Below are 15,582 nucleotides of genomic sequence, written 5' to 3'. Positions count from 1 at the left end.
ACTTCAAGAATTAAGGCAATGTTACAGGCTTAACCACCCCCCTGCTGTTCTGTCACAGTGTCCAAAAGGGAACATGACTAGTCTGTATCCAAGAAAGGAATGATGGTATTCAGTGAATTCACCTTAAAGTTCTCTTGGCATAGGAGTTTCTTCAGATCTCAAACCTCTCAGATTCTTTAGAATTAAGAAATATTGGGACTAGAAAACCCTTGTTGGTTTTGAGCACCAAGGCTTGTATCAGAGAGAAACTGTATCATGTTGAAGGAGACAGTTGTGTTGCTATTATTTCCACTATATGTTTCTCCTTTGTAGTAAAAGCCACAATTTGCTGAAAAGCCCCAGCTACCTTCTTGATGTGAGAATTGACTGAGTGGTCCCAAAAGTTTTGGCTGGTTATGCTGTGTGTTATTAAAAGAAGAGGTTACCTTTTGGTTTCCCAGCTGCCTGACTCTCAAATCATCTACTTCGTCTTCTCTTTGACAAGATCTCTGAGATTATTTTTGGTGGTGGTGGTGCTTCTTCTGCTGCCGCCTTTGCCTTGCTTTGCTTTTGGAGAGTATGCCCTTCTTTGGAAGAAGAATTGTCTTCTACTGCTTCATTGAGGTAGACTGTTGTGATGGATGAGAGGGGGTTTTAGGGAAAAACAGTTGTCCTTTATGGGATCTACCATCTCTTTGAATTTGTTATTAAAGAGGTGCTGAATATTACTTGAGATGATGCCACTAAACAGATTTGTTTTGCACACACTGTGACAGTAATGAACTTCAGACTTGTGCCAGCATATTCTGAAGATGATCTTAATTTCTCAGATTTACTGCAAGTGCTTGTCTCAACATTTGCATTGTTCCAAAGAGATACTCTTTGAAGTTACTAAGGTGTAATATATTTACGGGCAACATATCATAGTGCTCTTGGAAATTCTAATTGATGCCCAGTTCAATTGAGATAGTTTCTTTATCTATCTACCTCATTTTCTGTGTTTTTCTCTAGCGACAATGTTATAGCATTTAATAGAGTTCCCAGAGGACGAGATGTGCTATCTTATCGTTTCTCTCTCTATACAAGCTGCCTGACATCAGTATGCAATGGCGATATGTGTTCTACAAAATCTGTATTTGTTTTACCCATTTTTCTTCTGTGTTAATTGTGAACCATCTTGTCTGTGGTTCACTATCCTGTGCTGCAATTTATCAGTCTCTTATTATTAAGTTTAAGTGCAACTCTGCTTAACCATTTCTGTATCAGGTTTTAATCTACTTGTGATTCCAAAGTAACTTTCTCTATTTCCCTCTTTATTTGTGTTTTAGCCAGCTTTTTCCCCCCCTTGTGGTCTAATTTTTTTAAGAGTTTTTTTTTTCCTCTTGTTTTGCAGTTATGTTCCTTATCTCCTCCTATGTAATGTTAGTCTCACTTATTTCTTCTGTTTATCTGGAACACCTAAGGATGGAGACTGGGTACTTTTTGAGTACTGTATTTGGGTCTGTTGATGCTGTTAGTATGCCTGAAGACCTATAGAGGTGGATCGATATCAAACCTATAAATGGCAAGTGACCGACTCGCCTGCAAATGCGCAGTAGAGACTTCCCTCTCTGTCCCGCCCCCGTGTCAAGACGTGATGACGGGAGGAGAAGGCGGGACAGAGAGGGAAACTGCGCGGAAGGGGAGGGAGGGAACCGCTGATGTCGCTACCGCTCCCCACCCCTGGAGGCTACCGCCCCCCACCCCTGAGGTCGCACCACCCCCCTTCACCCGGCCCGGGCCCTCTCTTCGTTATTCAACTTACAGCAGCGCCGAAACAGCAGCAAGCAGCTCAGCTTCAGCTCCCGTCGGCCTTCCTTCCCTGCCTGTGCCCCGCCCTCGCCGACGTGACGTCACACGAGGGCGAGGCACAGGCAGTGAAGGAAGGCCAACGGGAGCTGCTGCTTGCTGCTGTTTTGGCGCTGCTGTAAGTTGAATAACGAAGAGAGGGTCCGGGCCGGGTGAAGGGGGGGCGGGGGCGACTCCGGGGTGGGGGGGCGGTAGCGGCTACCTTGGGGGGGGGAGGGGACATGGGAGGTCTCAGAAGGAGGGGGGCCTTGGAGCTGGGAGGGCTGGACTGAAGGGGGCCTTCCAGCTGGCTGGGAAGAAGGCATGGGGGGGAGGGGGCCTTGCAACTGGGAGGGAGGGCAGGGGGGCCCTTACAGTTGTGAGGGAATGGGACCCCTTACAGTTGTGAGAGAGAGCAGGGGGCCTTGGAACTGGGAGGGAGGGAAGGGGGCCTTGGGAGCTGGGGGGGAGGGCCTGGGGCCTTGGAACTGGGAGGGAGGGAGGGCGGGCAGGGGGCCTTGCAGCTGGGAAGGGGGGAGGACTGGAGCCTTGGAGCTGGGAGGGAGGGACAGAGGGGGCCTTGGAGCTGGCAGGGAAGGAGGATGGCAGGGGGCCTTGCAGCTGCAACGGGAGGGGGGCCTTGGGAAAAAAAAAACATTCCAATACGCGCCCGTTTTAACGGGCTTAACGGCTAGTATTATAATATTTTTCTATAAGACACATACCACTTCCAGCTCTTGGGATATACAGTCTTGGCAACACTGATTCTTATAGATTGCCTGATGATTATGGAAAAGTTTTCTTGTTCTTAGGTTCAGTTTTTCAAGATCTTTATTGGACTAGTCCTCCGTTCCAAAGCACAGGGGTTGCAGGCTGATTGATAGCTGGTGTCGTATTCAGTGCTGCTAAAGTATTTTCCAGCATATGTTTCAGACTTCTGTAGTATTCTTTACTGGTTCTTTTCTCTTTCTTTGTGTTGGGTTGCTGAACCTACTTCTCCTCCTACATATTTATATACACCTTCCTGCTCAAGCTCTTTTATGCTACAATTTGTCAAGAAAACATTTTCTGTTTTTCTTTTTCATTAAGGAAGATTGCCGTTCTACAGATGTTGTTTGAGAAACTCTTCACTGCTAAGTTCTGTCAAATGATGATCACAGGAGCTATAGAGCTTCCAATCATCTAAAAGCAGTAGATATATTATGTGGAGTCATCAATGCCTGTAGGATTAAAGTTAAATCCATAGCTCAGTGAATTAATAAGACTATTCAGTGGGTTGACTCCCCAGACAGAACAAAAATAGTTACGGAATTTCCCTGAAATTTTCCTTGCTGGATCCCTGTGTTTGTAATGACAAATTGTCCTCATTCACAATTTAGGTGGAGTACAGTTTGCCAAGTTTTCATGGTGAACTTGATGTACTCCTAAATTTCAAGGTATTTGTGTTTACACTCTTTATTACAACTATTCCTCAGTGGTACAGCAAAACACATACAATTCAATATTATATTATAACAATTACACCTTTGTATCCCCTTCTGCATACCCTACCACTTTTTCAATTCACCCCATTTCCAGTTCCTTTCTGAGCATGCTGGGCTGTGTTTCTGATTAGTTCCCTGTGCTCAGTCTCCAACATATTCTGATAATTTATTCACCTTTCTCATCCCTCTCTCCATCCCCCCTGCCGTTTTTTGTATGGGAAGACTCAACTCTGATACTGTCCCAATTCCCTTCCCAAGTTATTTAGCACTAAACTTTGTGCCCTGAGGGAAACGAATTGTATGTAATCATCCCGTATCTTAAAAATATTTTTCTTCCCTTGAGTTTGAATCTTTTTCCTTGGAGTTCCTTTATTTATTTATTTGTATTATTTATTTTTATTTATTTGATGTTTATAATCCCACATTATCCAAAATACATTAATTGGTTCATTATGGCTTACAATAGTGAAAGATTGATAACAATTATACAATGCAATATTAATAAAAGTTGTACATCACATGACGAACATGATGTACTTAAGTTTAATTAGTAAAATGAGCATAACAGTGGTCACTAAAGAGAGACATATTAACATATGGACAATTATAAAGACTGATACATTTAATCTGTTTAACTTTTTTGTATTGACCATTAATATCGGAACTTAGTGAAGAGGAAGGCCTTTAAAAGTTTGCGGAAGATTAAGTAATTACTAATTTGTCTGATTTCAATTGGAACAGAATTCCACCAGTTGATACCAAAATGAGCGAAATCTCTACATAGAGTGGATTTGTATTTTATTTGTATTTTATGTGTGAGATAGTCTCTAGAATTAAGAGTGGCATTTTGGACAGGAAGATCTATTAAGTCAAGTATATAATTTTGAGCTATCCCTTAAAGAGTGGCATTTCGGACAGGAAGATAGTCAAGCATATAGTTACATCCCATAAATTATGTTATAGATGAAAGTACATGTTTTGAAGATAATCCTGGCCTTTATAGGTAGCCAATATAGTTTGGTAAGAAGTGGCGTTGCCCTGTCGAATTTAGAAGCTCTAAAGACCAATCTTCTGTATTGAGGGTGGTTTGAAGTTTCTTTGTAAGTGATTCCTTGTTCAAATGCTTATTTAGAAACCCTATGCAGCACATCAGCTGGCTTTTCTTTAACAGTGGATTCATAAGAATAGCCATACTGGCTCACACCAATGGTCTATCTAGCCCTGTATCCTGTTTCCAACAGTGGCCAATTCTGGTCACAAGTACCTGGCGGAAACCCAATGTCACGGCCCAATGTCCAGACTCACCTTTCCTTCCCGTGATTAAGCTGTATAGCTTCTCCAGACTACCTCCTCCCTGCACTGATGCCTCTGTTGCCAGTTCCCCTGTGTTCCAAGCCTCACTGTGATGCCCCAGCATCTAGCCTCATTCCAGGGACTATTCAAACCTCACTCTGGTGTTTCAGCAGTCTAGCCTCTTTCTGATGCCCTGCAGTCTCTTTCAGTATGGTCGAAGCCTCATTCCCGGACACCAGAGACCATGACATCATCAGTGGGGGCCTTTATAAGGAACCTTGGGACATTCATTCTTTTCCTTCGCAATGTTTGCTCTTCTGCTGTGAGTTGCTTGGCCCCAGTGCTGTTCCTGATTCATACAAAGCCTTGTTCCTGATTCCTGAAAAGACTTTTTTCTGAGTTGCAGTGCACAGCTCCGTTCCTGAGTCCCAGCCTTCATCTCTGTGGTGCTTCTGCCGGATATCCTGTATCTGGTCCGTTCTGGAGGTGACACTGCTCTCCTTGGAGTTCCCCCTACCTCCTGGGTTCAGATCCAAAGATGGTCCAAGGGCTCACTATTGGGACAGACACCCAGAACCTTTTGAAGGCCATGAGCTCGATGGAGTCACCAGCCCTGTAGTTAGTGCAGCAACTTGCTCACCAACTCCAACAGCTGTCGGGGGCAGTACAAACCTTGACCCAGCACATGCACACTATCCAGAATCTGGGAGCTCCTCAAGAAACAGCAGCACCGTTTGTTGGTGCCCCAGCTGCTGCCCCCAGTGGCACAGGGAATCGCCTTACTCCACCTCCTCGATTTGATGGGAACACTAAGTTTTGTCGGGGATTCTTGAATCGATGCCGCATTGTATTTGAACTACAAGCTAGAGACTTTTACGGATAGAGTCAAAGAGTCAAACTGGCCTATCTCATCTTACTGCTCATAGGCCCAGCCCTCACTTGGGCTTCACCTATCTGGGAGCAGAACGACCCAATGTTGAACAATCTGGTGAAGTTTTTGGGTCAATTCTGAAGAATTTTTGAGGAACCAGGGAAAGCCTGCAGAACTATTGGAACTTGTGACAAGGACCACAGACCTTGGGCGACTATGCTATCCGTTTTCAGACCTTACTGTCCAAATTAGAATGGAATAACGAGAATCTGATCACTGTGTTCTGGCAGGGGCTATCCTCCCAGATTAAGGATGAGCTGTCAGGGCGGCACCATCTGGTGAATCTCAATGATCTGATATCTGTAACTTCCCTTTCCCAGGCTCTAACTTCCGGTGCAGGGCCTCACCTTCCTCTGTGAAAAGCTTGGCAGTGGCCAGGATGGAGGAGTCCATGCAAGTCAACTGATTGGGCCTATTGGACAAAGAGAAGAAGTGGAGACAGGCCTTGGACCTGTTCTTATATTGCGGGAAAAAGGGACACCACACCCGCCATTGCTCAGAGAAGTGGGGGAATGTTTCAAGGCTAGTCCTGGCCGGGGATGCAGGATTAGGCTCATCTAGACGTCTTCTCCAAACCCAATTGCTGGTTCCTGTTACTCTTGACCTGGGCCCAGAGTTTTTTATGGAAGCATTCATTGACTCAGGGGCCAGACGCAGCTTCATCGATGAGGCCCTAGTCCGCCACTATCACATTCCCACTCAGAAGCTACCCTGACCCATCTCTGTATCCTCTATATGTGGGAACATTCAAGTGACTATAAGGGTCAAAACAGTTTCCCTTTCTCTACAAATTGGGGTACTCCATACAGAGGCTATTTCTCTCTTTGTTCTCAAATTGGCAGTTTATTCTATCCTTGACTGCAAAGACATAACCACCAGGATGAGATTGTGGCCTGGGGTCAATCTTGTTTTTGCCGCTGTGTGGGATCTGTCACTCCCGTCTTTGAAGCCAAAGGAGAACATTCCCCGGGCCAACCAAGAATTCACTGTTGTATTCTCAAAACAACGGCAGAAACTCTCCCTCCGGATCGGGGCTCTGACTGCCCTATAGACCTCCTTCCTAGGAAAACCCCCCTAGGTGAAGGGTCTGGCCTTTCTCTCATCCTGAGACTGAAGCTATGACTTACATTAAGGATAATCTGGAGAAAGGGGGGTTCATTCATCCATCCACATCTCCCACTAGAGCAGGGTTCTTCTTTGTGGGCAAGAAGGATGGGGGAGTCTACCCATACATTGACTACAGGGGTTTGAACATGATTACCATCAAGAGCAAATACCCTCTTCCTCTCACCTTAGAATTGTTTAATTGCCTCCAGGGGGCCCAGATCTTTACCAAACTGGATCTCTGAGGGGCTTATAATTTCGTTTGTATCCAGGAGGGTGATAAGTGGAAGTCAACATTCAGTACCAGAGATGGCCACAGTGAATATCTCTTCTTGCCCTTTGGATTGGCCAATGCCCCCACTGTCTTCCAGAATTTTGTTAATGATATATTCTGGGACCTGTTATACAAATGTGTTCTTGTCTATATGGATGACCTTTTGATCTTTTCTTGTTCGCTGGACTTACACCGTCAGCATGTCAAGATGGTCCTTCAGTGCATCACAAGATGTAAGCCAAATTGGAGACCAAGAGCTCTTGGCAGAGGAATGGTGTCACCTGCTTGAGGGAGCCAAGCACCCCTTCAATGTATTTACAGATCACAAGAATCTACTCTATCTGCAAGACACACTCTGGCTTAATCCACGACATGCCAAGTGGCCCCTGTTCTTCTCCTGTTTCAACTTTCAGTTGCAGTTCCGGCCCATTGAGAAGAACGTCATGACAGGTATGCCGTCTCGATCCATGGAAACCTCCAAGGAGAAAGCGGACCTCCAACATGCCACCGACCCCCGCCAAAATCCTGACCACCACCGCTGTACTGGTTTCGGCTGGGAAAACCATTATGCCCAAGTGGCACCAGGAAGCAGCCCTCAAGTGGGGTCATGACACTATCATGGGACACCCCAGGATTTGTGGGACCACCGAGTTGCTATCCCATTTATATTGGTGATCCAACCTCAACAGAGATGTGAAGGAGCTTGTCATGGCTTGCCCAGTTTATGCCCGCCAAAAGCCAACCCATACCTGCCCTTGGGGCCTCTTGCAACCTCTTGGTATTCCACAGAAGGCTTGGAGGCATATCACAATGGATTTTATCATGGATCTTCCCCTTTCTGATGACTTCACCACAGTTTGGGTGGTGTTGGATTGCTTCTCAAAGATAGCTCACTTTATACCTCTCGCTAGATTGCCATCTGCTCCCACTCTGGCCCAGCACTTCCTTAAGGAGATATTTTGCCTTTATGGGCTACCTGAATCCATCATCTCTGATTGGGGAGTCCAATTCATCTCCAGGTTCTGGTGGAACCTCAACCGCTTCCTACAGGTTAAATCACACTTTTCCTCTGGATTCCACACCTAGACCAGTGGGCAAACTGAAAGAGTTAACCAAATTCTGAAAGCCTTTCTGCAGGCCCATGTCTCTGCATGCCATGATGACTGGGCTCGACTACTCTCCTGGGCAGAATACTGCTACAGTAATCATGTAAGCAAATCCAAGGCATCCTCTTATGGACTACAGCCTATGGACAGTCCACCCATCTTTTTATTTTGATTCAAACCAGATAGGGGTAGTCATCGACAAATACACGATTTCTTATTGACTACCTGATTTCCTTCAGTTATGCCCAGGCTGGGCTGACTAGAGGATCATGTCAAGGCTCATAATGTTAGAACCATGTGACATCATTAGCCCACTTTGAGGTCAGCCTTCATAGGGGAGATTTGCAAAGCTGCAATGTGGTCTTCTGTCCACACTTTCACATCGCATTACTGCCTTGAGCAGGATTATCCGACATGACAGCTGGTTCAGTCAGGCATTTCTGAAGAATTTGTTCAGGGTCTAGAATCCAACTTCATCCGCCCAAGGCCCAGTTTTCTTTGGTTCCAGGCTGCATCTTCTCAACTAGTATGTAAATACTTTCATATTAATTAAGAATGTAAGAATTGCCATACTGGGCCAGACCAATGGTCCATCTAGCCCAGTATCCTGTTTCCAGCAGTGGTCAATCCAGGTCACAAGTACCTGGCAGAAACCTAGTTAGTAGCAATATTCTATGCTACCAATCCCAAGGCAAGCAGTGGCTTCCCCCATGTCCATCTCAATAACAGACTATGGACTTTTCCTCCAGGAACTTGTCCAAACCTTTTTTTTAAACTCTGATACACTAACTGCTGTTACTACATCCTCCGGCAGTGAGTTCCAGAGCTTAACTATTCTCTGAGTGAAAAAGTTTTTTCTCCTATTTGTTTTCATAGCCGCCGAGAGGGGGGGGGGGGGTGAAGGGGGCAAAATTTCCCAGGCCACAACCTCCGTGGGGGGGGGGGGGGGTGCAGGGGTCTCTCTCTCTCTTCTGCTCCTGACGGGACCCGGGTGATCGCGTCCCGTCAGGAGCAGGAGAGAGAAAACTGCTGCGCTGGGCCCGCCTTGCATTGCCTGCCTAGCAGCTGCTGGGCCCTCAGGCCGCGCATTCTCAGTTTTGAGACTGAGAAAAAGCAGCTGCAGGGGCAGGCAATGCTGGGCACAGAAAGGAGCCGTGCTTCCTGCAGCTGGTGAGGCCAGTCAAGGTACTTCGGGCGGGAGGGGGGAACGGCAGTGGCGGTGGTGATGACAATTTGGGGGGGGGGGGGGGCAGCAGCGGCGGCGGCAATGATGATTCTGCCCCGGGCCCGGCACAGTCTCTCGGCAGCCCTGTTTGTTTTAAAAGTATTTCCATGTAATTGAATTTGAGGCCTCGATGTTTCGAGTCCCTATTGTCCTAGCATTGTTGTTTTCAGTGAGCCTGGTAACTAGGGATTACGAGATGTGAAAATAGAGACGGCCTGCTTGTCCTTGGAAAAAGCGAAGTTACTAACCTGTAGCAGGTGTTCTCCGAGGACATCAGGTCAAATATTCTCATATACCCTCCTTCCTTCTCTTGGAGTTATATTTTTCATGACTGAGGAGCCTGTGCTTACAGGTGAGTAACTTCGCTTTATTCCTAATATTCAACAGTTATATCCATTTAGATAGAATCATGGCAAATGCAGTACCACATTTAAATGGATAATTTATCCATTTGAGGACTATTATTTGTGTGGTCCCCCTAAATGGATTAATGTTTCTGAAGAATGGCTGTTTAATGCTTCTAGGTAAATTTTGGCTTGGCCCTCAGAACACATCTGGCCATTTCTAAATAGGTAACATTTAGGCTGAATATTAAGCACTTCAGCCAAAGGTTATATATTTGGTGGGCCTGAATTTTTATTCCAAAGTATTTATGTGGTTAGCATGGGGGGGGGGGGTAATACATAAGTGCTTTTATTTATTAATTTCTTTTTTTGCAATAACTGTGTTTTCTAGTACTGTAACAACCAAGAAAGCAGAGAACCTAAAATTGTACCAAATGCAATAGTATAAAATATAAAACCAAAAGGTTGTAAGTAAAACAAATTGAAATAATAAAATTATATATCATAAAAGTACCATGTTTGGGCTCTGATTGACAACACCAAAGTAGGATCATAAAGAACTTCATAAAGAAAGAGAATAGCATAATAATGATTTAAAAACTTAAAGGTCACCAACTTTATAAATGATTTTAAATGTTGACTGCACCACGTTTATTGTGATGACTCTGTGATTTTGTTGCAGTTTGGAAAATGGTCCTGAGTAGAACAGTCTGACAACTACTAATTTACTTGTGAAGATGCATGGAATTCTCTTACACCCTTTTCCCCCTCCCTCCATTTTTTTTTAAAGCTATAGTGGACCCAGATGGAAGAATTTATATTCGGAACTGGCAGGGGGGCATCCTTTCAGGGGGCTTTGAGAAGAACCCCAAACCCATCTTCACTGAAGGCAGGAATCAGCTGGAGATTCAAAACCTGCAAGAGGATTGGGATCACTTTGGTATGACTTATGCCCTTGTGAATGAATAAAACTACATATTTCTTGTGCTCTTTTATCTGTGACCCAGCTTCTTTATACAGCTGAATGAAGGACTGAATTCTTGTGAAGCACTTTCAGTACTTTTCTTAATACAGAGTACTTAAATTCTTCCTTCTTTCACCTTTGAAAGCACATCTAAATAGTGTTAGTCTAGATGAGTGCATAGAAATAGAAGTTAAGAAACAGAAGCCAAAACATTATGAGATGATATTAGAAAGTATAAGTAATTGTAAGTAAAAGGCATTGATTCCATTGGAATGCTTGCATTTTCTGGTAGTTTCTGGTTCCATTTTCAAAGGCATTTATGCATTGGCAGCAGGTATCAAACTTAACTCCTTTTATTCAGGTCCAGTCCAGGGGTAGCATATAATCTTTGGCATATAAATCACTGTACAGTCAAATGTTATGTGACTAATGTGGGGCAAGATTAGGGGTCTTCCAGGGGTTGGCCTTCAGTTTTTCGGAAGACCACAAAACTCAGCTGTTCTCCATATAACCTATCCCCCAAATATTCAGCCTGTGAAACCTTTTTTTTTTTTTTACGCCGGCTGCCATGGGCGTTTATATGAGTGGATATTCAGCACTGGGATGTACCTGGATACTGGCCCTGAATACCTGGGCATAAAGCAGCTGCCGGCACTATCTGAGTACAAACAATATTCAGATTGGAACCCAGATGACGTTGGGACAGCCTTTTTCCTGTCCTAATGTTATCTGGATAGTTAACCAGTTAGCAGACTGAATATGTAGTGAAGGGACCGCTTACTTTTTTTTATTACTTGCAGAGAAGCCAGTATCTTCCTGATATTTTAACTGCATGGCGTTGGTGAACATATCCCACCTGTTGTTCTGCTATCAGGGACAGTAATAACTGAGCAAGCCAATTGGCCCAAGAATATTATTAGTATTGTGTCAACAGACATAAAGGTTCTATAGGAATTCCTCACAGCTGATTTCTGTAAGGCATCGACTAAGGGCAATGAAAACAGAAGTTAAGGGTATGGTATCCCCAATTGGAATTCCTTCCAGTCCTGAAGAAAACAGTGGAAGTTAAAAATGGAAAATGGTAAAATTTAAATGATAAAGGAGATTCCTTTGTATCAAAGGGTCCTATAATTGGGAAGAAAAATTGCCAGTGGGCAGTTGTGAAACACTATTCTTAAGATAGGAAGGGTAGGCAGCATGAAGAGGGAATTAACCCCCCTGGACTGATCACAAAGGCTGATAGCTGCCATAGAGCCCAGACTGCCCTATTCAGACAGAGAGGTCTAAATGTTAAAATAAGACCCATGGTTAGGGAACAAATATCCATAAGCTTTGAAACTGTGTGAAGAACAGTAGCCAGAGTGCCATTGTAGGAGTACAGCATCTGGAAGAGAGAATATTCACAAATCAAAGAAAATAGTGGAGATAAGGATATGTTCCCACCCATATCATTCAAACAAGCAAAGTTTGCAATTTCCCTAATATCAACCCAGTGAGAGGAATATTAAAGATAATGAATCAAGATATAATTATGGGCTATTAGATCTCGTATGAGCCATCCTATTTCAGACCTCAACCCTAAGTCACAACTTTTTCAATCATTTATTCCTCTCGAGGGAAAAGGTTTTAAAATCACAGTCCTTTAAAAACAATTTTTGCAATCAAAAAAGAAAAAGCACTTAGCTTAAAACATGCAGGCAGCTGGCTGAACATGAAAAGTCTTGACTCAACACAAACCAACAAAGAGTTGTTTCGGGCAGTCTGTCCAAACGATTGTCCCAACTGCATTTTGGCAGGAAAACCGTTCCTGCTTCTGGAGTCTCAAATCATTCCACAAAATAGATTGCATAATATCTAATAAGAAACAAACATACTACTCACAAACAAGAACATATCCATACAACAGGAAGACTCAAACACATAAAAATCACTCACCTTGCTCACAAAGGAGCATAACTCACACAACGTGCAGGAACAGCAGGTGACATCATTTAGAGGAGTCCCATATTAAGTACTGTCCCTGAAAAAAAATACGTCACAAAACCCTTTCCTGAAAGAATGTTAACCAACCAATCGCTACTCATCCGTTACAGCCATTCAGTATCACAGTTCATACCCCCAGGTTTGACTGTTCGTATCTTAAAAATCCATTTGTTCTCTCTCTGCAACAAGAGTGCATTTAGATCACTGCATCGAGCTGGAAATATTACTTCCAAAGCACAAAATCGTGTCAAAAGGCTGGTGAAACTGTAAATAGGGACAATAGGGGCTGTCAGATCTTGGCACCATAACTGACTACAGTGTTCAGTCAACCTAACTTTCAGTGGGCACATGATTTTACCAATGTAAACAAGGGGGCATGGGCACCAGATAGCATATACTACTTTAGATGTCAAATAATTGGAAGTCCTCCTTAATTTATCATCCTATTTAAAGTCACTTCTGTCCCGAAAAAGCCATCTTACAAAATCCACATGGATAATGACCCTCCTGAACGGTCTCATACACAATACTGTCATCTGCCAAATCTGACAGCACTAAAAAGTCATGCAGGTTTTCCCCTCTTTTAAAAGCAAACATGGAGAGTTTGCAACAACATGAATGTAATTGTAAAGTGTGCCAATGTTGGGGTAACGTGATGCTTCTGGGCTAAGGGGTCACGTGATGCTTCTGGGCTAAGAGGACATCTCACGACCGAGCTCCGCTCCTATTGCTTCCAATTCCCTGTTTTTTTTATATCAGAACCCCCCTGAATTTGTCTTATGTGCAGTTGATTGGAACTCGCTTCTCATGGAGAATGTTAAGGGAGCTGTGGAAGTCCTGGCTGCGCGGTAAAGTGGTGGTATGCCCGTGAAAGCGCAGAGGCAGGGTAAGCAGCATGTGGTAACAGCGAGCCCCAAGATGGTGGAGAAGTAGGCGGGCACGGGGACAGTAGTTTTGCCAAATGGGGCATTACAAGAACTCACCCAGCAAATTACTGCGATCCTGGATGAAAAACTGACTAGGCTGCAGACCTCAGTGGATTCTACTAAGGATTCATGGGAGCGGCATAGCGCTCGTTTACAGCAGGCGGAGGAAAGGATTTCCCGCCAGGAAGATAGAGCTGAGGAGGTGACTGCACGGGTAGCGGCCTTGGAAGCACGCCATGCTCAGTTAAGTCAGCAGATCGACAACCATGAAAACCGCAGCAGAAGAAATAATGTTAGAATCATAGGCTGACCAAAGGCTGTCAAGGATGTGAGTAGCGGAATTTCATCGAGAGCTGGCTGCCTGGTCAGCTGGGAATGCAAATGGCGGACGTGAGGCTGACTGTTGAAAGAGTGCATAGAGTGGGAGTGCCACTTGAGAGAGATCAGCGCCTGGGGCCTGTTGTGACCCATATTCTCACAGACCAGAGGAAGAAGATGGGGCCTCACTGCAAAAGATTATTCGACAAGGGAGTATGCTTTGCCTTGCTATTCCCGGCAAAGGCGAGGGTCTTGCATGACAATAAAACTTTATTTTTTACAGACCCTAAGGAGCTGGATTCTTTTGTAAACCGTTTGCCGTGAGGTGCCCATGGAAGACTCGTTAGTTAACATTGATGGATCATCGCCAAAAGTGTTTATAACAGCTTAAAGTCCTTTATTCTACCATCGCACGGGCTTTCACTCTTGAATAAAGGGATTGGACACAGCAGGGACAGTGCTGGGTATGAACTCCAAAAGCTTTAAACTATGGCAACTTTAAGAACACGCAAGTGAACGCACGATAAAGAGGGGGGTATTTTTCAGTGTTTACCTAACCGGAGCTTCTTGCTAAAGCATGGGCTGGAGTCTTTTCTAGAGCTGACAGTTACTCCATGTGGGTGGGGACATTAAAGTCTTCTGATATTAGGCTCCATCCAATGGCTCTAAGTATTTGAATGTTATGCAAGTTTTATTGCTGGTTATGTGCATGATGTTAAACACAGGTCTAGGAAAGGGGGCACCTCTTTGATGTATAGTTGGTTAAACGGGGGGGGGGGGGGCTCTGGGAAGGTGGTCTTTGGAGGGATTTGGGTGGGATAAGGATAAGAGGTTTCAGGAGAGTGAGGGGGGAAGAGAGGGACGGGAGAGAGGGGAGGGAAGGGATTGGGGGAGAGGGGGCTTGGGGGAGTGTGGATGTGTGAGCGTTAGGGGTTTGAATGAAGATGGGGGGGAGAGACTGGGGTACTGAATGTGGGGGGTGGGAGGAGGAGTGAGGGGGGGACGAGTGGTAGGGATGTTGGGCTGTATCGGAGATATGTGCAGAGTATAGGGGCCTATTGTTTGCGCAATGTCATGGTGGGAGGCGAGAAAAAGAGCATGTCTGGTGATGAGTGTCTGGTGGTCAGATGGTTGGAGCATCTGTTCTCGCGGGTTATGCTGGGAGACCGGCGAGAACTATAATAAATTGACTCATGCTAGTGATTGCAGGTGCTCACAGTATGGTTAATTTGAAAATAATCACCCTCAATGTTGATGGTGTTCATTTTCCCATAAAACGTACCAAGATACTCTCGTGGTTAAACAAGGAAGGGGCTGATGTCGCCTACCTTCAGGAAACGCATTTGTCAGCGCTAGAACATCAAAAATTGAGGCGGGGATGGGTGGAGGGGAGATAGGATATTCATCTTACAATTCGAGACAGAGAGGAGTGGCCATTTTAATACATAAAAGATTGCCCTTCAACATTCATAAGACGATTCAAGATAAAGAGGGAAGATTTATATTGGTAATGGGAGAGCTATGGGGGCAGCAGATCCTACAGATTTCAATCTGCCGGATGTAGATTGGAAGGTTCCGTCAGCGGAATCGGAGAGAAGTAGAGAGATCGTGGATGCTTTCCAAAGTGTTTTGCTCAGACAAATGGTGACGGAACCCATGAGGGAGGGAGCGACGCTGGATCTGGTGCTCACAAATGGGGATAGCATGTCAAATGTCCGAGTGGGTGCCCACCTGGGCAACAGTGACCATCAAACGGTTTGGTTTGATATGACGGCTGTAGTGGAGGGTGGCCACTCAAAACTCAAAAGTCCTGGATTTCAAGCG

General features: G+C 44.8%; 1 protein-coding gene across 2 annotated transcripts in view; it reads left to right on the top strand.

Annotated features, from left to right (window-relative positions):
* The window catches only part of PDPR (pyruvate dehydrogenase phosphatase regulatory subunit), a 275,395-nt gene that overhangs the window by 126,004 nt on the left and 133,809 nt on the right, over positions 1–15,582 (top strand). For both annotated transcript variants that reach the window (XM_030203621.1, XM_030203622.1), the window contains exon 8: positions 10,358–10,507. In XM_030203621.1, coding sequence (XP_030059481.1) covers positions 10,358–10,507 — 150 coding nt within the window. The remainder of the gene's footprint in view (positions 1–10,357; positions 10,508–15,582) is intronic.

This window comes from Microcaecilia unicolor, chromosome 5 (genome assembly GCF_901765095.1).
Source record: "Microcaecilia unicolor chromosome 5, aMicUni1.1, whole genome shotgun sequence".
Classification (NCBI taxonomy): Eukaryota; Metazoa; Chordata; class Amphibia; order Gymnophiona; family Siphonopidae; genus Microcaecilia; species Microcaecilia unicolor.
This window is presented reverse-complemented; position numbering and strand designations above follow the sequence as displayed.